Below are 22,376 nucleotides of genomic sequence, written 5' to 3' on the forward strand. Positions count from 1 at the left end.
AGTCAGATGAAAGCAATCCGGTGGTAAGAACATGCCTGTCATCCTTGTCCTTAAGTGGCTTTAGGATCGAATGCAGGTCATGGGCAGATCGGGGGCGGCGTCTCTCCCTCCTGCTTTCCCTTGCTTTAATTGTGTCTCTCTTTGTGCTGCTGAATTGCTGTGTTCCAAGCCAGCTCTTACAAGGGAGAATCCCGCAGTGCTGGGAAGTGACAGCACAAGGCAGAGGGACTGAGATCTGCCTGGATTTGGCTTCTGAAGGGCTGGCTGTGTGTCTGGGCCCATTGTTCCTGCCCTCTTCCAGGTGATTTCTGGGCACCGCTGCCCCGTGGAGTGGTTAGGATTCGGGAGGATGGCTGGGTTTGAAGCCTCGCTAGAGGAGTATTACCCATGCACTGTGCTGTCTGTCTGTGGATTCCAGAGCACCATACAAGCAGTCGTGGAATCTCACTGCTCCCACGCAAGGGACCACCATCCCCAGTCCACAGCAGGGGAACGCTGAGTCCCAGAGTGGTGAAGTCACCACAAACCAGGAATCCCGCCCTCTAAACACGAGCCAGGCTTCCTCTCTTCAGTTATGCAGCCTACGTACCGAGCCTCTCTGTGCAGACAGGGGTCCTTAGGCATGCCTCTCCACTCTGTCAGATCGCCAGGGGTGAGGGAGGGCAGTGTCTGAATGGCTGGGGGCTTGTGCGAGAAGCTGTGCAGGCTTAGTCTGAATTGCTGGTGCCCTTGTTGCCCTGGGCTGGCTGGGTGGCGAGGCAGCCACTCCCCAGCGGAGGCACATTGGTTTGTGGCTGGTGGCATGTACCCTGGGGAAGGGATGGAGTTGTCTGCCTGGCAGCTCCTGTGGGGATATTAGGGTGTATAGGGCTGTAGGACATACCCTTGCATCCCGCAGAAAGCCCCCGGGAGGGAGGGGAGAGAGAGCAGTGCCCTTCGGAGCCCCTAGCTGGCTGGAGCGTGTGTGCAGCCACGGGCCACGGCTTCCCCATTCGGGAACAACTGGTGGCAATTCTGCTGTGTGTATCCCCAGGAGTCGGATTAGGCTGGTACCATAAGTGACTGACTAGGAGTGACTCTGAAATTGCCCCGTGACCGTTCCATGAACTCCTTTGCTTCTCCATCTGTTTCTGGTTGGTTTGGTCCTTTGCAGGCTTTCTACTCTCTGCCTGTAGGCAGACTAGATGGGTGAGAGGGGAGGGGCAAGGCGGAGATGAATGAATCACAAGGATGAGCGAGCCCATAGCACGGGGATCCCAAAATGCTGCTTACCGCAGGGGAAGGAAAGGGTCATTTCCCCATCACTGACATGCAGCTACCTCTGGGGTGCCACACAACAGCAGGGAGACAGCACTCAGCAGCACTACAAAGCAGTTTGGGACAGGAAGTGAAGAACAATTGAAACAGCATGAATCCAGTCACCAGACTTGGATGCCTTCCTCTCGCTACAGTTCCTTGTGTCCCTCTGCTTTCTGATACGTAGGCCCCACCTAGAACTGCCCCTTGCCATGGTCCGTCTGATACCCCTTGGTCTCTGATACCCCCTTCCTGCCCCTCCCCTCCCCTGGTCTGCCTCTCCCCTGGTTTCTGTCATACCTCCTCCCCGCCCCTCTCCTCCTCTGGTCTGCCTCTCCCCCGGTATCTGTCTTACCCCCTGCCCGCCCCTCCCCTTCCCTGGTCTCTCTGATACCCTGCCCTCCCCTCATCCTTTCTCTCCTTGAGATCTCTAATAAGGGGCAGGGCAGACAGGTGGGCTAGCTAGAAAGCAGAAGACCTTGTGGTGGTGCTGAGGGCTGGGTGAGGGCTGAGCATTGCTATCCAGGATATTCCTTCCAAAGGGCAGAGCAGGCTGCTGAGCCCTGATATGCTCGTGTCACGCCCCAGGTTAGTGTGCAGGAGACTCCTCCTTGCTGAGCAGGCTGAAAGCAGAGGGCGCATGCATGTGTACACAGGTATCAAGTCAGTCTTGACTGACCCCCCTGCTTGGCTCGCTTGTAATGCTTAGAAGAACCTGGGGCTGCTAATTCACTGTAGGGAGAGAGCCTTCTCGAGCAGGGGAGCCGGCACTCCTGGGGCCACACTGACCCGGCAGCAAGCACACAGGAGAGGCGAGCAAAAGGCAGTGCCACTCGCTCCAGGGTATCCTGCTTTTCTTAATGACAGTGACTTGGATTCCTGCCTGCTCCGTGCTGATGTAGTTCAACGCCCAGCCTTGGGCTACTTCCCCCAGTAAGCCTATTCTTACTGGTTCCCTGCCACAGCCCTCTTTCAGAACTGTTTTAAGGCCCTTCAGGGCAGAAGGCGGGTTACTGCCCCACTACAGGCAGATGAAATTCAGTGTTGATAAATGCAGAGTAATGCACATTGGAAAACATAATCCCAACTATACATATAAAATGATGGGGTCTAAATTAGCGGTTACCATTCACAAAAGAGATCTTGGAGTCATTGTGGATAGTTCTCTGAAAACATCCACTCAGTGGGCAGCGGCAGTCAGAAAAGCAAACAGATTGTTGGGAATCATTAGGAGAGGGATAAATAATAAGACAGAAAATATCATGTTGCCTCTATATAAATCCATGGTACGCCCACATCTTGAATACTGTATGCAGATGTGGTTGCCCCATCTCAAAAAAGATATATTGGAATTGGAAAAGGTTCAAAAAAGGGCAACAAAAATGATTAGGGGTATGCTTAGCTTCCATGTGAGGAGAGATTAATAAGTGGGATTTTTCAGCTTGGAAAAAGTGACAACTAAAGGGGATATGATAAAGGTCTTTAAAATCATGACTGGTGTGGAGAAAGTAAATAAGGAGGTGTTATTTACTCCTTCTCATAACACAAGAACAAGAGACCATCAAATGAAGTTAATAGGCAGCTGGTTTAAAACAAACAAAAGGCAGTATTTCTTCACACAATGCACAGTCAACCCGTGGAACTCTTTGCCAGAGGATGTTGTGAAGGCAAAGACACTAACAGGGTTCAAAAAAGAACAAGATAAATTCATGGAGGATTAGCCAGGATGGGCAGGGATGGTGTCCCTAGCCTCTGTTTTCCAGAAGCTGGGAATGGGCGACAGGATGGATCACTTGATGATTACTTGTTCTGTTCATTTCCCTTGGTGCACCTGGCATTGGCCACTGTCGGTAGACAGGATACTGGGTTAGATGGACCTTAGGTCTGACCCAGTATGGCTGTTCTTATGTTATTTTCTCCCATCTCCATCTGGCCTGCACACCCTACCCCACCTTATGGGGTGATCCTGCCTGGCTAAGCCAAGCCAGTGCTAGCATGTGGGAACCCAAGGTTCAGCTTTGAGCAGAGGGTTGGACTAGATGACCTCCTGAGGTCCCTTCCAGCCCTCAGATTCTGTGTTGCTGATTCAGTAGTGGATGCCGTCCCCTTGAGTCAATACTGAACCAGTGTCCCCACAGCCCCAGGCTAAGAGGCCCTTTGCTACTGACGGTGCTGTCTGTCAGGTGAGACGTACAATGGGAGCCCTGATCTCTTAGATTATTAGGGTTGGAAGGGACCTCAGGAGATCATCTAGTCCAACCCCCTGCTCAAAGCAGGACCAATCCCCAACTGGCCCCCTCCAGGATTGAACTCACAATCCTGGGTTTAGCAGGCCAACACTCAAACCACTGAGCTATCCCTCTCCCCTTTGTGCTCAGCGATGCCCTCAAGGGCTCTTTGTGCGTGGTGGCTCCAGTTTCCTGACCAGATTCTATCTTGGAATTATATTCTGTGGCCCAGATTCCTCCTGCAGGTTCAGTTGAACGAGATCTTTTTCGTGGCTCGCCCGAAATGTTTGCGGTAGCCTTGCTGAGTGATGTTAAACAGCTGCTTCGTTCCGCCCCAAAAGTGGCTGCATTTCAGTGATGGGGGAAGCGATCCCTGAATAGTTTGTCTGTCGGTTCCTAGGCGAAGCGCTTTGGGATCCTGTTAGTGAGAGAGAAGAGCCAGTGGAGCAGATCTGCAGCTGGTGTAAATAGATGTGGGGAGCCATCCTGATGTGATTCCATTTACAGTCTGGTTCCATTTACCTTTGCATTCCTTTCTCTGTGGACAGGTTGTTATCTGCGGCGCCCCAGAAGGAGAAGATACTAAAGATCTGCTCCGCTGTGTCCACTCCGTCTTCACTCCAAACAAGGTACCCTCTCCACAACCTGCCAGACAGCCGCCGGGCACACAGGCTGGTTCTGCTTCCCTGCCTCTCATCACACCTGGCGCTGGCTCTCTGCAGCCTGCTGGATTCCTGATGCTTTTTCTCCCCCACCCACTCTTCCCCCCCCGCCATCCCTGCCTCTCTTTTAAAGGGGTGCCCTACTTTCTCCACACGCCCTCCAGATGCTGTGCCTTGTTTATCAGCTTGAGAGGCAAGGAGCGTGAATACCACTCCCCGGGCGTCTCTCCTGACACAGAGAAATGGCTGCAGAGGCTCTTTCTGTCAGCCCGTTCCCGGGAAATGAATTGTTACAATGCAGCATGTGTGTTTAAACGGGGCTCCCAGAGAGAGAGACACTTGTTCCAGGGCGGACGTACCTGGCCCAGCTGCCAGCACTGAATTGCACATGTATCTAGGTTACTGAATTCAGCAACACAACTTCGGCCTGGAAGTGCAACATCGTCTTCGCTCTCAGCCCCATGCCCTCAACTGGAACCCTGCAAACTCCCCCAGAAGCTCCTCTGATCCCTCAGTTCCTGTGCCAGGAACACCCCCGTTCCCCCCGAGCCTAATGTCCTCTTCCAGCCATTCGAATCCCCATACCTCCCTTAGAGCCTCCCTCAGCCCCAGCCCCCAAGACCAAGATCCATGCATCCACTCTAAGGTCCAGGAGTTCCCATGAGCCCAATGCTGCCCCCATTTTCCTCACCCCCAAGTGCGTTGTGCTGTCCATGCTATGGGCTGAGGGCAGTCAGCTCTGCGCGGAGCAGTTGCCTTTGACAGGGGGTTTGTCATTCACCCGCATGTTGGATGCAATCCCTTTAGATGTTAAACAAGCCCCTGGCGCGTGGCTGTTCCTTGCAGTTAGCAGTGACTGTATTTTAAGGCATTCCCCTGTGGAGAGTGAGTACGAGGTGTAACATCTTCCCATCGTTCACCTCATGTTCTGCTCTCCCAGTGGAACGGAATTGATTCATCACTCCTGATTAGGGCTGTGTGGCTATGTCAGCCCTGCCGTGGCTGGGAAGGAGCACTGAGCACCCCGGCTGGGGCCCTGGAGGAGCCGCAGCGTTGCTGCCTGGAGATGGGAGTGGAGCTGTCGGATTGCTGTAGAAGAGGCATAAATCCCTCCGAACAGCATGACAGCTGGACCCCATGGCAGCTGTCACATTCAGCTGGCAGTGTCTCTGCCCCTTTGATTGACAGCTTGCTTACTTGGTAACATGTCGAGCTGAACAAAACAGGGCAGAAGAGAAGGGACGGGGTCAGTGCCAAAGGAGAAGAAAGTTTGTAGCTGTGAACAGCTGGACTGGGTTCATCTCTGACAGCAGCAGTTCAGAGCCCTAATGCCAGGAGTCACATGCCCAACCAGATGCCGGAGCGCCAGTGCCAGGAGTCGCATGCCCAGCCACACACTGGAGCAGTAGTGCCAGGAGTCACACGCTGGAGCACTAGTGCCAGGAGTCACACGCCCAGCTGGATGCCAGGGCACTAGTGCCAGGAGTCACATGCCCAGCCACACGCCGGAGCACTAGTGCCAGGAGTCACACTCCCAGCCACACACCGGAGCACTGGTGCCAGGAGTCACACACCCAGCCGCACACCGGAGTACTAGTGCCAGGAGTCACACACCCAGCTGCACACCGGAGCACTAGTGCCAGGAGTCACCGCCCAGTCACACGCCGGAGCACTATTGCCAGGAGTCACATCCCCAGCCGCACGCCGGAGCACTAGTGCCAGAAGTCACACGCTGGAGCACTAGTGCCAGGAGTCACATGCCCAGCTGGATGCCAGAGCGCTAGTGCCAGGAGTCACATGCCCAGCCACACGCCGAAGCACTAGTGCCAGGAGTCACACTCCCAGCCACACACTGGAGCACTAGTGCCAGAAGTCACACGCTGGAGCACTAGTGCCAGGAGTCACATGCCCAGCTGGATGCCAGAGCGCTAGTGCCAGGAGTCACATGCCCAGCCACACGCCGAAGCACTAGTGCCAGGAGTCACACTCCCAGCCACACACTGGAGCACTAGTGCCAGGAGTCACCCGCCCAGCTGGATGCCAGGGCACTAGTGCCAGGAGTCACATGCCCAGCCACACGCCGAAGCACTAGTGCCAGGAGTCACACTCCCAGCCACACACCGGAGCACTAGTGCCAGGAGTCACACACCGGAGCACTAGTGCCAGGAGTCACACACTGGAGCACTAGTGCCAGGAGTCACACGCCCAGCCACACACCGGAGCACTAGTGCCAGGAGTCACACGCCCAGCCACACACCGGAGCACTAGTGCCAGGAGTCACACGCCCAGCCGCACACGGGAGCACTGGTGCCAGGAGTCACACGCCCAGCCGCACACCGGAGCACTAGTGCCAGGAGTCACACGCCCAGCTGGATGCCAGAGCGCTAGTGCCAGGAGTCGCATGCCCAGCCACACGCCGAAGTGCTAGTGCCAGGAGTCGCACACCAGAGCAGTAGTGCCAGGAGTTGCACGCCCAGCCCCACGCCGGTGCACTAGTGCCAGGTGTTGCACACTCAGCTGCATGCCTGAGCAGGAGTCACATGCCCAGCCGCATGCCAGAGCGTGCACAGGAGGTGGGGAGGTGTAATGAAGGGAACGTGGCTCCTTGTTGCCCAGAGCCTGTTCTTCTCCTGCTGGCTCCAGCATCTCTCTGGTGCTGGCTTCATGACAGGCTGTCCTGTCCCATGGCTCCAGTGTGCCCTGGGCCAGTCCTTGTTCTGCTTGCAGGGTCTCTTTCCGTTCCAGCTTTATTCCTCCCTCTCTCCCTTGGAAGGATTAAAGCCAGTGACCCACTTTGCCGGAATTGAACCTACTGTGTTGGCAGAGGGAGGCGGAGTCCTCTGGTGCCACTGTTAATAAATTACTCCCTGTTCAACAGCTGTGCCAGCCTTTGTTCTCTGCAACCTGAGCAGGTTCTGCAAGGGGGACTCGGACGGCAAACCCACCGGGGAGCGCGAGCAAATCAAATGGCAAGGAAATTCACCTCCTTTCTAGCTGTTTAATTCAATTGCCTCCAACTGCAGCATGGAGCTTTGCAAGCCAAAGACCAGCTGTTCGAGACATTCACTCCAGCACTGCAGAGATAGGCGAGGGAATATCTCTTGTTCCTCTTGGTACAGGGCAATGGAAGCTCCCTAAAAGTGGGAGGGCCACCTGTGCCTGAACTATGGCCCCACCTGCCCTACCGCCTTTCCTCTATTGCCCCACCCCTTGCCCCAAGGCCCTGCCCCATGTCACCCCTTCCCTCTGAGGCCCTACCGCATGTCACCCCTTCCCTCTGAGGCCCTGCCGCATGTCACCTCTTCCCTCTGAGGCCCGGCCTTCATGCTGCCCCTTCTCCCCAAGGTTCTGCTCCCATGCCGCCTCTTCCCCCCAAGACCCTGGCCCCCGCTCGCTCCTCTCCACCCGTTCCAGTGCCCCTGCCTCTTGGGTTTGCCTTCCCCACAGTACCAGACAAGAAAGAGCAGGAGGAACATTGATCCCTTGAATGGGTTTCATGTCAGAGCCTGGACTTGTGGAGATAGTTAAAATACCAAAGTGTGGGTTCCTTGGCAACCGCCCGAGCATTCCATGTTTGGCCTAGTCACTGGGGTTGTCAAAGGATTGTGGGCTGTGACCTCAAAGGATTGTGGGATTGGGAGCAGGGTAAGAAACCACAGTTGGTTTTTGGCTGATGACTGGAGGAAGGTTGAGAATTTTTTGCCCAATTGTTTGTCGGCCGCAACTACTAGTGCATGAAGAACCCAGCAGCCATCTCTGTTTTTAAGAGATCGGTTAGCAGAACCAGAGCAGGTGCCCTCCTCCGATCCTTTAACAACAGCTGTTGCTCTTGTGCTCCTGTTGATCTCCTGGGGCCTTCCCTTTTCCTGCCTTATAGAAAGGAGCCTGAGCAGGGTTGGATTTGGGTTATTCTCTTTGTGGTTCTATCCGACTCCAGTCTTGCTGATGGATATTGAATTAAACTACAAGCTAGTGTTCTGTTGCATGGTTCCCATTTGGGTCCTAGTGACAATTGTGGCACTAAAAGGCTCCTTCCCTATCCTTCTAAATAAATGTTGCCTCTGACATGATGTGTTATTTCCCTGTTGTTGCATCACATCCCAGTCTCTAGAATCACTTTGCAGAATGCAGGAAGAAATAACTTGCTTTGGAGTCTTTCCATGTGTCTATAAAAGATTCCAGTAAAAAGAGCAGAGAAGCCCTGGAGACTGACTGACTGATAAACCAGAGATAAGGACAGCCTCAGCAGAGAGGCTGTGCTTTGAAATGAACGTTCAGTGCTTTTTAGAACAGCAAGGTATGAGTTGCTAGTTCCTGAGCACAGCCAGTGAAGAGACCAATGGCATTGCTGAGATGCAAGCAGAGGAATGGGCAGCAGCCTTGTGTCACTCAGGATATGAACAGTGACATGTAGGAGAACACACAGGAAATGACAACAGCCTGTTGAACAGGAAGTGAACTGTGACATCATCAGGATGGGGCACTGACTTGTCGATCATATCATTCGTAGCACTATGCAGAGGACGGAAACTCTGTTTCAGGAGGATTACGAGATTTTGAAATTTGGTTTAAGTTCTACTCAGAACAAAATGCAAAAATTTCAGAATTCTCCATGAAGAAAAGCTTCATTTCAGATCAGTTGAAACGTTTTGTTTCTATTTCTGTTTGAATTTCATAATCTCTAATAAAATTAAAAATCAAAAAATTTTGAAGCAAAAAGTTCTTCCTGGGTAAATAATCAAAACTTTTTGTTTTGAGAACACTGAAACAGGATTCTTTGACGTTGGCAGAACTTTTTTCCCAGATTTGTCTCCACCATGAAATTTCTATGAAATCAACATGATTTTGTGAAGTGTTTTGATTTTGATGGAACTTCATTTTCCAATGGAATTTATGGTTCTGTCCAAGGTCTTCTGACTGCCAAGACTGTAACAGGATTCAAAAAAGAACTAGATAAGTTCATGGAGGATAGGTCCATCAATGGCTGTTAGCCAGCAAGGGCAGAGATGGTGTCCCTAGCGCAGGGGTCCCCAATGTGGTGCCCGTGGGCATCATGGCGCCCACTGGGGCATCTATGTGCACCCGCCTACTGGCTGCCGGACAAGCAGATGCCAAAATGCCGCCGAGAAGCGGCAATGTCAAGAAGCACTGCTGCCAAAATGCTGCCTCTTGATGACGCTGCTTTTTGGCAGCATTTTGGCGGCGATGCTTCTTGACGTTGCCACTTCTCTGTGGATTTTGGTGGCTGCTTGTCCAGCGGCCACAGTCCTCGGTCCAGTGCCCACCACACGTAAAAGGTTGGGGACCACTGTCCTAGCATCTGTTTGCCAGAAGCTGGGAATGGGTGACAGGGGATGGATCACTTGATGATTATCTGTTCTGTTCATTCTCCCTGAAGCACCTGGCATTGGCCACTGTCAGAAGACAGGATACTGGGCTAGATGGACCTTGGGTCTGACCCAGTCTGGCTATTCTTACTAGTTGGGGATGCGAGAGGGGCTCTTGTCAGTTTTCCATAGGGATGGGCCTAAACCAGAACCCTGGATTCCAACCTGCCTGAAGCTTGGGAAAATTTCGATCAGAACATCTCAAGTTACACAGACCAGGGTCCATGAAGGACTCTCCCAGTGCTGGTGTCTTCAGCGAGCAAGGTACCGTGCCCTGCTCAGCCTATCTATAATGGACAGGATGTCAGAGGCCTGCACCCATCTGAGGTTGAAAGATCTTGTCTCGTCCACATGTAATTGACGCTGACAAGGAGACAGAGCTGCTGAACACAAGCACCTCCTGGATTGTCATACTAGGGCTTATCTGGTGCCATGCTGCCCCCTCACATTTTGATAAAATGGGGCTGAAAGCAGAAGAATCGGAGCTGAAGTCCCTTGTGACTTGCTAGCTCGGGGCTGCGGCCAGAGCAGGGGCCAGGCACGGCGTCTCTGCTGCCACTGGAGGGAGAGAGGCAGCTCTGTCCTTGCTGCAGCTGAGAGGTTAAGTGCCGAGGAAACTCCAGGCAGGAGCCTGAAGAAAGATGCCTCCATGCTGCTGGGTCCCATGGATGTGATAGGGTTTGCTGCTCCTGGGGCTTTTGACACACTGTGCTGCTGAAAGGTGCCAGACTGTCAGCCCTAGGGCTGGCGTCCTCTTACTGTGCCCAGAATCGGCAGTGCAGGCAGCAGCAGTCCAAGCTCCCCCACGCCATCCTGCCCATGTGCCTCTGGTGTGATCTGCAGAAACCCACCTCTGAGGACAAGAGAAATGCTGCTAACTCAGTCTCCACGGCCCCCGTGAGTCCCGGGTCACCACAGGAACTGGACTGAGACCATCAACTCATTTCCCAGCCACTTCCAGTCATTACCAGCTGGGGCTGGATTCAGCGGAATGACTTGGCAGTGAAAGGCTCTGAGATGTTTAATGATGGGATGTTATGCTGGCCGCAGGTTGCAGACTCAAGGGGCCGGTCTCTCCCTTGCCCACTAGAGGGGGACAGAGCCCCAGGTTACACTTGCACCTCAGGCCGTCTCTGGCCCCCATGCAAACACTACCAAGGGGTGCAGTCCGTGTCCACTTTGCACCAGTGTCCGTGCCTGCCCCAAGTGCAGGGCAAGGAGAACCAGCCCCAGGAGAGTTCCTGCAGGGAGGATTGAGCTAGTCCAGGGTACAGGCTTGCCATGAAGTGGGAGCGGAGTCCCAGATTCATCCAGGGAGTGGGCTGGAGGGCTCCATTCTCCCCAGGGCAAGCAGGGAGCATGAGCCCTGTGGAACCCCACTGAGGAGCATGGTTGAATATGGGGAGGGCAAATCCAGAAGGGCTGGAGCTGGGGCACCAGCACGGCTTTCCCCTGGGACCCCTGGATGTGCTGGGCAGCGCTGCTGCCTGTCCTGTCTGCTTCTTGCCCTCTGTGTGGAGCCCATTATGCGTCTTGGCAGTTAACTGTCACTTTTTCCCCATCTAAAGGAGAGGAGGGGCAAAGCCTTCCAGCCATACTGCTCAGTATTTGGACATGCTCAGATCCCAGAGCAACTTTCCTGTCCAACAAGACGTGTGGCAGCCTGGGCCCAAACTGCCTTTTCCCGCCTCAGCAGGAGCGCTGCGAGCTTTTTTGGTGCCCTAGGTGGCAGAAGGTCCCGCCCCCGAAATGGCACCCCCGACCGAGGTGGCAGAAGATCCTGCGCCCAAAATACTGCCGACGGCTGGGGCAGTCGAAGATCCGGCTGCTGCAATCGCTGCCCCCCAAATGTTAGCGCCCTACTAATGGGTTGCGCCAGCCCTGCCCCTCAGAAGCCCGCTCACCCAGAACTCATCACAGGCACCTCCGCCCTTTCCGCCCCCGCCCCCCTCCCATTTCTCCACCCCTCTCTTGCTCTGGAGACGGGGGAGCTCTGGGGAGCAGCTGTGTCTGGAGTTTGAGACGTCAATGTGATGCCCCCGCCCACCCACCCAGTGCTGGCAGGCTGCTGGGGGCTAGGCTCGGCTGCATTGATGTAATTAACTAGGTCGTTCCAGTAATTAATTCCTTGCAAACATCACAGCGAAATCCTTGCCATAGTGAAAGAACAGCACTGAGATTGAGAGAGCTGGTGAATTTACATTGGCTACCAGTGTTGCGGGGCGAGGGGGATACCCGGGGCAAGGAAGCAGCCATTGCTCTGTGAAGAGGGTGTTCATTTAACCCTTTGCCGTGCTGAGGTGGGGTAGCAGGGACCCACGTCTGGAATCTCAGGCCTGACAACGTATATGGTAACATTTCAGGGCAAGGTGCTTGATAACCAGGGGTTAACAGCGATAGCATCCTTCGTTTATCTAGCATCCTTCATCCCATCTTTAGACACTTCACCAACAGATGGAAGAAGTGGGGTCTAAAGGCTCACGTCTCCTCCCCTTCAAAGTGCAGCCTACTCTGGGGCAGAGCACGGCATCTTTTTAGCAGCCATCAGCAATGCTACCTGGCAGCCTGGGAACAAGAAGTGAAGCAGAAGACTATACAACTTAGGCTATGGTTACACGAGAGAGTTTACAGCTTACACGTCTTGGTTGTAGTGAGCTGGGAGTCATGCAACCCGTTCCTGACCTGCTGCTGATTTACTGTGACACTGGGCAGGTCATTTCCCTGCTTTGTGGCTCAGTTTCCCCCCCGGAGAATGTGGGTCCTTTACCCACTGTGACACTTGCTCTTAGAGTCACCCCCACTCTTGTAACACGCGTTGAGCTAAAAGGAAGCTGCATCTGTGCAGTTCTTGCTGTTACTCTTTCAAGGGTCCCTGCATTCAGTAGGCCAGGGGGTCTCGGGCTGCCCCATGTGGTTGTGTGGCTAGTATTGTGCTCCCTGAAAGGGTGGAGGAGCCCTTCATTGAAGTCTCCTCTGACTCTGAAGATGGACTAGGCTTGTGGGGCTCTTGCTGATTGGCTAGAAGTGGGGAGTCCAGCTTTCAACTGTGAGCTGCAGCCCTCCTTGCACTGACCCTCGGAGAACATGCCCTGGATTCCCCACTGCTCTGTGCCAGCAGAGGCTGGTAAACTGGGGAGGAAAGAGACGTTGGTGTCTTTTCCTCCTAATCTTGCCCAGTGCTAGGGGCCGATGGCAGTGTCCTGACAGTGGCAGGTAGATTTCAGTCACTGCCAGAGGCATGGCACAGGCTGGGGCCTGAGCCTGCTCCTGGGTTAATTCCCTGGCCTGCTAATGGCCTGCAGGGTAATTATGAAGGATTTCATTATCTCCTCTTCCACGGAGCGCGAGCGCACCAGCCCTGCTTTGTCCTGGCCCAGCCAGAGGACCTCAGGAAGGCTGCGAGAAAATGAATAATGAATATCAGATTGGATATGAATTGGTAATTAATCACTCCTGGAATTAATTCCAGACAAAGCCAGTGGGGCACTGGGGAGAGGCAGGAGGGGTTGGGAGAGAAAGGATGCCCATCCTGCGGTGGAGCCAGAGACAGGGGAGGAGGCCCTGCCACTCAGGGAGGGGGCAGCTAGCTCCAGGCCCCTGTGGAGCAGATGGGAGCAGGCTGAATGGAAAGTGCTCGGGGAGAGAGAGATGGTCCGTAAGAGGGCAGCAGTGGCTGCTGTGTGATGAGAGGGCCTGCTGCCCAAATGGAGGGGAATGGGGCAGTACAGCTGTTGGGGTGAGGATGAGAGTTTGGGACATGTCAGAGAGGACAGTAGGGGGAGGCTAGCTGGGTCTGTGCGGTGCAGGCTGAGGCCTGGCTGGTAGGAGTCCGGGGCAAGCCCAGGGCCTTAGCAGAGGAGCTAGGAGAGGTGTGTGGGTCGCAGCATTTGAAGTAGGCTCAGGACGATGTGGATGGGGCTGTTCTGGAGGGGTGCAGCGTGTGTCAGTGGGTGGGATTTTTGCCTGCCTCTGGCGTGCAAGGGGTGCAAGGTAGGCGGTGGTTGGGGTGGGGAGCTGACGTGTTGTCTGGAAGCACGAGTTGGGGTGATCTGTGCAGTGGTTGCTGCTCTAGGGTGTTTTATGTGAGTGCCGGGGAGCATTGGTATGATCTGTGCTGTGCTTGCTGCATTAGGGTGTGAGGGTTGTGTCAGTGGTTGTGTGTGTGTGTGTTTAAGAACAGATGTGATCCATGATGGTGGTTTGGGTGTGCTTTTGCTGAGGAGTGTGTGTGTGTTTAGGGATTAGTGGTGGAATCGGTGTGATGGTTGCTGTGTGATGTGTACGGTTGTACTGGTGTGTGTCTGTGCCGAGGGGTGTGGCTATAATCTGTGTGGTGGTTGCTGGGTTAGGGCGGGAGGGGTGTTGGTGTCAGGTGTGTGTCTGCGCTAAGGGATGTGGGTGTGATCTGTGCAGTGGTTGCTGGGTTAGGGTGGGAGGCATGTGTTGGTGTTAGGAGTGTGTCGGCACTGAGGGGTGTGGGTGTGATCTGTGCGGTGGTTGCTGGGGTAGGCCGGGAGGTGTGTGTTGGTGTCAGGTGTGTGTCTGTGCTCAGGGGTGTGGGTGTGATCTGTGCAGTGGTTCCTGGGTTAGGGTGATAGGCGTGTGTTGGTGTCAGGAGTGTATCTACGCTGATTCCCGGGGTGCTGGGATGAGGCGCCTGCTGGGCAGACAGTGCAGGAACGCGGCCCTTTGCTGGCATTGGAGAACAGGCTGGCTGGGGAAAACATACATCCCTCCGCCCCCTGGCAGCACGTGCTGGCCCACAGCAAATGAGCGGGTGAGTGACAGCAGAGTCAGGGCATTGCGTGAGAGGGCAGGCTCTGGTGGGGAAGGATGATCAGCATTTTGGCTTGAAAATTGCCCAGGTGCCATGTGAACCATGATGAAGGCTACAATTTTGTCATGGAGGTTGTGGAAGTCATGGAATCTGTGACTGCTAGGGACCTCTGTGACTTCAGCCCCCCGCTGGTAGGAGCTGCAGGGTCCCCCGCTGCCCCTGATGGCTGGGAACTGTGCCGTACCCCTGCTGCCTGGGGCAGTGGGGCCCCCTGAGCCACTGCGGGCTGTGGGAGTACCCTGCAGCTCCCAGCAGCCACAGGCAGCAAGGCAGTGGGAGGACGCCGCTGCTCTGAGCCATAGGTGGTGGGGGACCCTGGAGCTCTGGGCTCCCATGGGCGTTGCGGCCCCCGCAGCTCCCCATTTTGTCACGCATATTTTTAGTGAAAGTCAGGGACAAGTCTTTATTGCCTGTGACCTGTCCATGACTTTTACTTAAAATATCCGTGACAAAGCCTTAGCTTTAGCCACGAGCCACCAGTGGCAGGGTTGTTGGACTGTTTGACAGCCTCCCGGTGTCATTGCATCCTGCACCAGCACTGCTCTGCCCTGGGCCCCCTGGCTTTATCCCCCTCTGTCTGGCATGCTGGAAGATTTGTCTCCCTCTCTGGGCTCCATAGGTGGTGTCAGGGGAAAGGGAGTCGGTGCTGGACATGCAGCCACTGGCCTGAGAGGTGGGCTCGGTTATTTAGTGTCTGCCCCATTTAGGAAATCGGCTCCTTGTCGAGTGTCGCAGGGATCTGAGGGGAGCGTTAACTCTCAGGCCAGCTTGGGTCTGTCGGCTCTGACTCCTGCCCGCAGGAAGCTGGCACGGCTTAAGAGATTAACACCGTTTGAGCTCAATTAGAGAAGCGAGTTTGAAGCCTGCTGGGCAGCAGGGGTGTTGCCGGCAGCGCTGTTATCACAGTTTGTTCGTCGGGTAAACAGGACTTGGGTGGATTTACGGCAGAATTAGTCACTGCCCCAGTACATGGCGCAGCACCACGACGGGCCCTGTGCGGCTGCTCCCAACCGGGAGCCAACAGAGAAGGGTTGTGCGGCTACACATACGAATAAGCACCCCCCCACTGTACATGGTGCCCCCAGGCGGTAGCCCTCATTGCATGCCAGCGCTCCCTTGCACAACGCCCCTCACTGCACACACAGCCCTGGGCACTACTGCCCACAGCATGCCAACCCTGCCCAGGCACCCACACACAGAGCACACTGAGCCCCCAGGCGGTACCCCTCCCCGCACACCGAGCCCCCAGGCGTAGCCTTCCCTGCACACCGAGCCCCCAGGCGGTACCCATCCCCGCACACCGAGCCCCCAGGCACCACCCCACCCCCGCACACCGAGCCCCCAGGCAGTACCCATCCCCGCACACCGAGCCCCCAGGCGGTAGCCCTCCCTGCACACCGAGTCCTAAGGCGGTAGCCCTCCCTGCACACCGAGCCCCCAGGCAGTATCCATCCCCGCACACCGAGCCCCCAGGCGGTAGCCCTCCCTGCACACCAAGCCCCCGGAAGGTAGCCTCCCTGCACACCAAGCCCCCGGAAGGTAGCCTCCCTGCACACCGAGCCCCCGGAAGGTAGCCTCCCTGCACACCGAGCCCCCAGGCAGTACCCATCCCCGCACACCAAGCCCCCAGGCGGTACCCCTCCCCGCACACCAAGCCCCCAGGCACCACCCCTTACTGCATGCCAGCTCCCATCACTGCACAGCTCCCATCAATGCACACTGACGTTCTCATGTGATACTCAGCAGTGCATGCCCAGCCCTCCTCAGGCCCCACCCATCACCACACCCTTCACCAAACCCTGAGCCCTTTCAATATACTAGCAGGGTAGCTTGAGTGGCGGTTGGAGGGATCAGCACCTTCCAGGGTGGAGCCCTAAATTACCACAGAAACAATGAGAGGAGAGTGACCTGCATTGAGAAGCTCTGGCCATATGCTCCGATGCTCGCTCTGGTCAGGAGGGTGCCGTACGTTTCTGTTGCTAAGAGGGGAAAATGGGCATTTAGGCCTCAGGGGAGACATGCACAAGGGGAGGAGGGGCAGCATGCTGGGTCAGGCAGGATATGCCATGTACGGGGGGTGCAGGAAAGGGGACATGGCTAGAAATGGGGGCAGTTAGTGGTCCCACATTTCTATAGGGCCTGGATCTCTGAAATAGAAGCATAGGACTGGAAGGGACCGCAAGAGTCATGTAGTCTAACCCCCTCCCAAGCTGCAGGCTTTGTTGTGTCTAAACCACCTGAGACAGGCGGCTCTCCAGCCTCCTTTTGAAAAACTCCAGTGAAGGTGTTTCCGTGACGTCCCTAGGCAGTCTGTGCCCTTGGCCTCCTGTTCTTACAGTTGGGAAGTTTTCCCTGAGATTTAATCTCAATCTGCTGTGCTGGAGTTTGAACCCATCGCCTCTTGTCCTGCCCCCTGTGGCAAGAGAGAACAACTTTTCTCCATCTTTTTGATGGCAGCCTTTCAAATAGCTGGCATGCCCCCCCCCCATCTCCTCTCTTCCAAACTAAACATACCCAGTCCCTTCAGCCTTCGAAGAAGTCAGTAAATAGCAGCAGTGAAGGGTGTGGGGATGTGATCGAAGGGGCTGTGCTCAGTGAGACATACCCTAAGATCTGTATCTGGTTCTCTTCGTCTTCTGTCCTCTCCTCTCCTAGCATGTATAGGCGTGCTAGGATGCAGTCAGCACTGGCACTTCCCGCGGTGGGCCAGGGAAGCTGACCGAGTCTTGACTGTGTTCTCCCTCCCATTCCATCCCTGACCCTCTCTGTCTCTGTATATCCCAGGTGCTGATGCTGGCGGACGGGGACAGCACTGGATTCCTGTACCACCACTTGCCCTTCCTCTCCTCCCTGGAGAGGAAAGACGGAAAAGCCACTGCTTATCTCTGTGAAAACTTTGCCTGCTCCCTGCCCGTCACCTCCTCCCACGAGCTGCGCAGGCTGCTGCTGCTGTGAGCTGTCACCCCGTGGCCTCGCCATGCACCCTGCTGTCTCGGCGAAGGTGAAAGAAAATAGACTAACGAGAAAGCCGCAGTGACTGTGCACGGACACAGCGCAGAGCTCTGCAATAAAGTCACCTTTTGCCCAAGCTGCCTGCCGGATTGTTTTTAGTGAAACTGACAAGCAGTCAAAGCCATCCATCCCTGCTGGCTCCCCCGCCCCCATCCGTGAGCAGCTCTGTCTTCTGAGATGGTTTTAGCCCTTGTGTTTCTGTTGTAGCAGTGTCCTTCCTCCTTCTCATCAGGAAGACTCACACACCACAGTTCTCAAGATCACTGCCCATTGGGGGCAGATTATGTTCCTGGCCTTCAAATCCCCGGGGACAGGTGCAGTCAGTTCTAATCTGAACCATGCAGTTGAGTCAAATATGAAGAGTCCACATGCAGTGGAATCTAATCATAACAGTGTCCAATCAGATCGCTCCTTTTCTTATTAGGTTTTGCAGCACCCCGGGACGTGGCATTGTCTCTGTTTATGGAAACTGGGGCACTGCGAGATTCATCTGCCCAGGTTACATAGGAAGAGCCAGGAATAGAACCCAGGAGTCCTGACTTCCCATCCCCTTACTTCAATGTTTCTCAACTGGTGGATTGTGATCCCTGGGAGTGGAGTGGGTGTTGTGTAAGGCAATCCAGGGTGCTAGGGGGAGGAGGGAGGCAGGAGGAGGCACTGGAAACTTTATTACAAATGAAAACAAAGAAAGTCTCACTCCCTGCACAGCCTCCCCTTTCAATGTCAAGGATTCTCTGTCAGCCTCTCCAAACACACACGCACAAATCAGTTAAACAGGCTTATTAGCACTGGTAGCATGAATACATTTTTACTCATATTTTGATCGTAAATGCAAGGACAGTCCCAACAATTTTTTACTTTAAATAAGGATCTGCCCACTGAAAAGGCTGCGAAGCAGTGCCCTCCTCTAGCCAGTGTCGAGGGCAATGCAGAGGAGTGTCTAGCTGTGAACAGTCATGTGCAGTAGTGGCTAATTCCAGTGAGCCACAGGCAGTGTGGTCTAATTCAGGGGTCCCTAAACTTTTTTCCCTGTGGACCACCTGTGCAGCTTCAATAGACACTACGGCCTGCTATTAACGACTAGGGTCATTAGTAATTGTAATTATTACATACAGCTAAACTATAACACTGTAAATAAAGAATTCCCATGTTTCCTTTTCATTTTAACGTACACAGCTGTAAAACTAGAAATCCCTAGCAATATGTATTCAAGGACAAGCTTGAAGGTCTTTGAAACCAAACAGTTCTAGTAAAGCTACACTTTAAAAAAACACATTGAGAGCAAAATGTGGTGTTCAAAGACGGCAAACAATGTGGAACTGTACCATGTATAAAACTGAACAATAAGCAACACAACAATGTTAACAGAATTGTTAAAAAACAGTTTTGTTGATTTTTAAACTTTGAACCCTATATTGTGTTTTCAATATTTTTTAGTGTAAAAATCTGATTTTAGTGTTGTGTAAGTAAAGACTGAACTGTACTCTCCTCTAATTAGAAAAAAAATCAAATATTGTACATAAAAATATAAAATAACAGTTCTACTATAACACACTGAGGTAACAGGTACTCAACCTGTCCGGTAAAAGAGAATCCAGTCTTCAAGCATGCGTCATCGTATTTTCTTACCCCTTCACTTTTTTTGGCTGGCTCATTTTGTGTCACTGTAGATGGTCCAGGACTTTCATCATCTTCTCCACCAGCGCATTCTTCTTGCTTCTGAAAAATAAATCCAGCCAGGTCAGATAGAAATACTGCTTGCCATTTTTTACAGTTGTAAGCAGCGGACTGTGTGGACATTACTAGGTTATCTTGCAGTGAAATGCATCATTGTACTCGCGAGAATTAAGCTGGACATATTGCAGCTTGGGTTTTTATAAATAACTAAAGTTTTTTCTATACTCTGTCCAGCATATACGGCTCAAAACGTTTAACTGCTATAGCTTTTACTCACATGAGTCACATGGAGTTAAAGATTTACTAAGAGCTTGAGTGGAGAATACAGTTACGCTGGTGGACAATGTGGGACTGTGCCACAGCCCTCAGTTTGGGAACCCTGGGTCTAATTCGCTGTGTCATGGGGCATTTACTCATGTGCAGTGGGGTCTTTAAGAGTCAGTGGTGCAACCTGCAGCGGCTGCTGGTTTTGGTCCAAGCAGATAGCTCCATTTCCCTCTTGCCACCACTGGGAACCAGCGTACGTGCCTGGTTGGGGCTAATAGCATCCCTCAATAAAACCTTGACTCCCTTGGGCTCAGAAAGTTCAGCATGGGTTACTTTAAACACATGCTCAAACCATATAAGGTAGAAAATAGAAGCGTGGCTAATTGGGTATGTGGTGCCTGGGGCTGGAGCGTGCTGGGACACTGGCTCCCATTAAAAGCAAAGTCATTGTCAGGCCAGAGGAGATGTTTCCTTCAGTGCTGTGGAGGCTTCCTTGTGATCACGCCACCCCCTCACTGGTGGTGCAGGCAGGTAGGCAGTTCATTCCCACCCCAAAGTCAGCTAGCAGAGCAGGCTGAGTGAGCAGGCATTAAACCAGGGAGGGTTCTTGAGACAAGCCCCTCCCCTCTTGGGAGCTGCAGCTGTGTTGGGAAAGCAGGGGGTGAATTAGTCAGCACTCAGTCTTCCAGGTGTGGCACTGCTTGATCTTCCCGTTATTTTTCCCTTCTTTGTAGCTCTCCCAGTTGCTTTGCCTCTCCTACTCCTGTGCCAGCTATATGCCTAATTATAGGAGAGATTTAAGGGCCTCTAATCGTCACCATGGAACAGGCTGTGGTGGAGGGATGCTACTCTAGTAACTAACCCTATTGGGCCTGACCTGCTACCTTTGTGCTAGCTGGTACCATAGGTACAGCCACAGCCCAGTGATAGGGTTACTCATGGGAGCAAGGAACCCAACTAAGTGTAGCAAAATCGGGCCCACCGTAAGAGAATGCGGACCCGATGCATTGGCCTGATCATCATCCTGTCAGCCCTGTTGTCGCCTGGGTGATACCAGTCTCAGCTGCTTGCCCCTTGGACTCCCAGCTCAGCTCCTCAGGAGCATGTTCACCTATGACTGATGGCTGCACAGGAGGCAGAAAGGGGAGGGGAGAGTGTGACTCTGGAGAGAAGAGGCAATGACTCTGCTGGGAGTGGGATGGATAGAGAGAGGTTCGGGGTCTCCGAACCCCTCTGCTGATCCTGGAAGGGAACTAGCGAATGACATTTCTGGACCCCATGGCAACAGCCTCACTCCCCGCCTAGCAGCTCTGTTTGCATTACATGCTGCAAACCTGGAGCTCGGCTGTCCCTGGTGACTGAGCAATTTGCTTCGAGAAGGGCCAGTCAAAAGGAGATTAGAGCAGCCTGATGTGCCCCCACAAACTAACAGCCAGCAAGAGAGCCTGCAGCAGGTACCAGGCTGGGGGAACAGTGGGCAATGCATCCAGTGTGGCTGCCGACTGGCCATTGCTACTGAAACTCTACTGCAATGAAACCAACATTTAGCACCTACAAACAGCTGCATAACACTTTACCTTTCCAAGGCGTGGATGGGGATAACACACAGAAGCGAGGCACAAAGAGGCCCAAATGGCTTGTCCCTGATCACACAGCAAAGCAGAATTGCTGATTACCTATCCTGGGGTCAGTCTGTTAGTCCAAGGGTTTCACTCTACAGACCTGTGTGTAGGAGACAGGCTGTTTTATTGACCTAGCTCCTCCCCACAGATCCCCTATGGGGCAGTTCTTGTAATGTTCCATTCTGTGAACCACCAGGAGGGGCTGCTTGGACTGTAACGTCTATCCACTTGACTTTCAGTGCATTAGGCTGCCCCTCAGAGCCTTGAATCGTCTAACTTCTAGGCCTACTCCAACTTCCTAGAGAGACCTGGAAGGATTCATTATATGTGCCTATTTATTCCTCATTCTGATTGGTTGAAACCGTCCTATAAACACCAGGCTGTAGGTTATAAAAGCAGGCAACAGCACACTGCTCCCTTTGCTCAGAGGTAGTGTTTATGGAAGACAAGATGGTTGCCAGCCTTCAGAAGGAAGATTTGCACACTAGGATGGGTGTTGTGCAGTGTAAAGGGGTCTCTTGTTGCCCCTCTCCTGGCTTTGTGAAACAGGGACAGCAATCCTTTAGAATAGAAACATTGCCTTGCTCTTGATTCACAGTGAATGCTGGACTGAGGTTGAAATTCTAATAAGCCAACTTGCTTTCCCTGTCTTCTATTTACTGAAAATACACAGAGTTATACAGGTGAATGACATCAACAGGAGACAACTGATTGATGGATATTAACAGCACTGTGTTACATGGGCAGTAGGAAGGATATCTGGGATTTGGTGTAATAAGTCAGTGTGTATACAAGTAACAGGCAGACATGCAGGTGAGTCAGTCCATATGCTACAGCAGAGGTTATTGAGTTCTGTAGTCTGCAGAATGCTCTCAGAGAGCAGAACTAATGCAGTTGTAAGCAGTCAGGATAAGCTCTACCCTGACATCTGGTGGAAAGAATTTCAGAGAATGTATTTGCATAGGCACGCCTACCCTATCCCAGACTGCCGAGCTGTGGGACTGCTTGGTGACAAATGACTCACCCTCAGTTGGGTGGTACTTGCTAGACAAGGGACATGGGTTCCAAAACCCAGTGAATTGAGAGAGAGAGAGAGGGGTTGGGGATAGGCATCTGTGCCTGGTGGTGCAGTCTCCTTGTGGAGCTAGAAGCACCAGTTCCACCCCCTCCTCTCTCCACTGTGGAATGTCAGAGTTGATTTTTTTTATTCCCTCAAGAATCTAAATACAGGTTATGGAGCTGAACTCACTTTGGGCTAATGGTGCACTAGCACTGGGGCTCCCCTACTAAGAGCTGAGATCACTAAGAGTTGAAATCATTGAAGAGCTGAAATTACTGAGCTGAGAGCACTGAGTACTGTGCTCGGAGGCTGAAGCTATACTGTGGAA

At 53.4% G+C, this 22,376-nt stretch overlaps 1 protein-coding gene across 4 annotated transcripts in view; it reads left to right on the top strand.

The window, feature by feature from the left end:
* SPATA20 (spermatogenesis associated 20) overlaps window positions 1-19,027 on the top strand; it is a 37,492-nt gene extending 18,465 nt beyond the window's left edge. For 3 of the 4 annotated variants that reach the window (XM_050920500.1, XM_050920498.1, XM_050920501.1), the window contains 2 exons: window positions 174-301; window positions 4,073-4,311. In XM_050920500.1, the coding sequence (XP_050776457.1) occupies window positions 174-301; window positions 4,073-4,262 (318 nt within the window). In that variant the 3' untranslated portion in view covers window positions 4,263-4,311. Of the gene's footprint in view, window positions 1-173; window positions 302-4,072; window positions 4,312-17,194 lie in introns of those variants that run through there. The other variant, XM_050920499.1, reaches the window with a different exon arrangement.
* The last annotated feature ends 3,349 nt before the right edge of the window (window positions 19,028-22,376 follow it).

Source organism: Gopherus flavomarginatus, chromosome 12, assembly GCF_025201925.1.
Source record: "Gopherus flavomarginatus isolate rGopFla2 chromosome 12, rGopFla2.mat.asm, whole genome shotgun sequence".
Taxonomy (NCBI): Eukaryota; Metazoa; Chordata; order Testudines; family Testudinidae; genus Gopherus; species Gopherus flavomarginatus.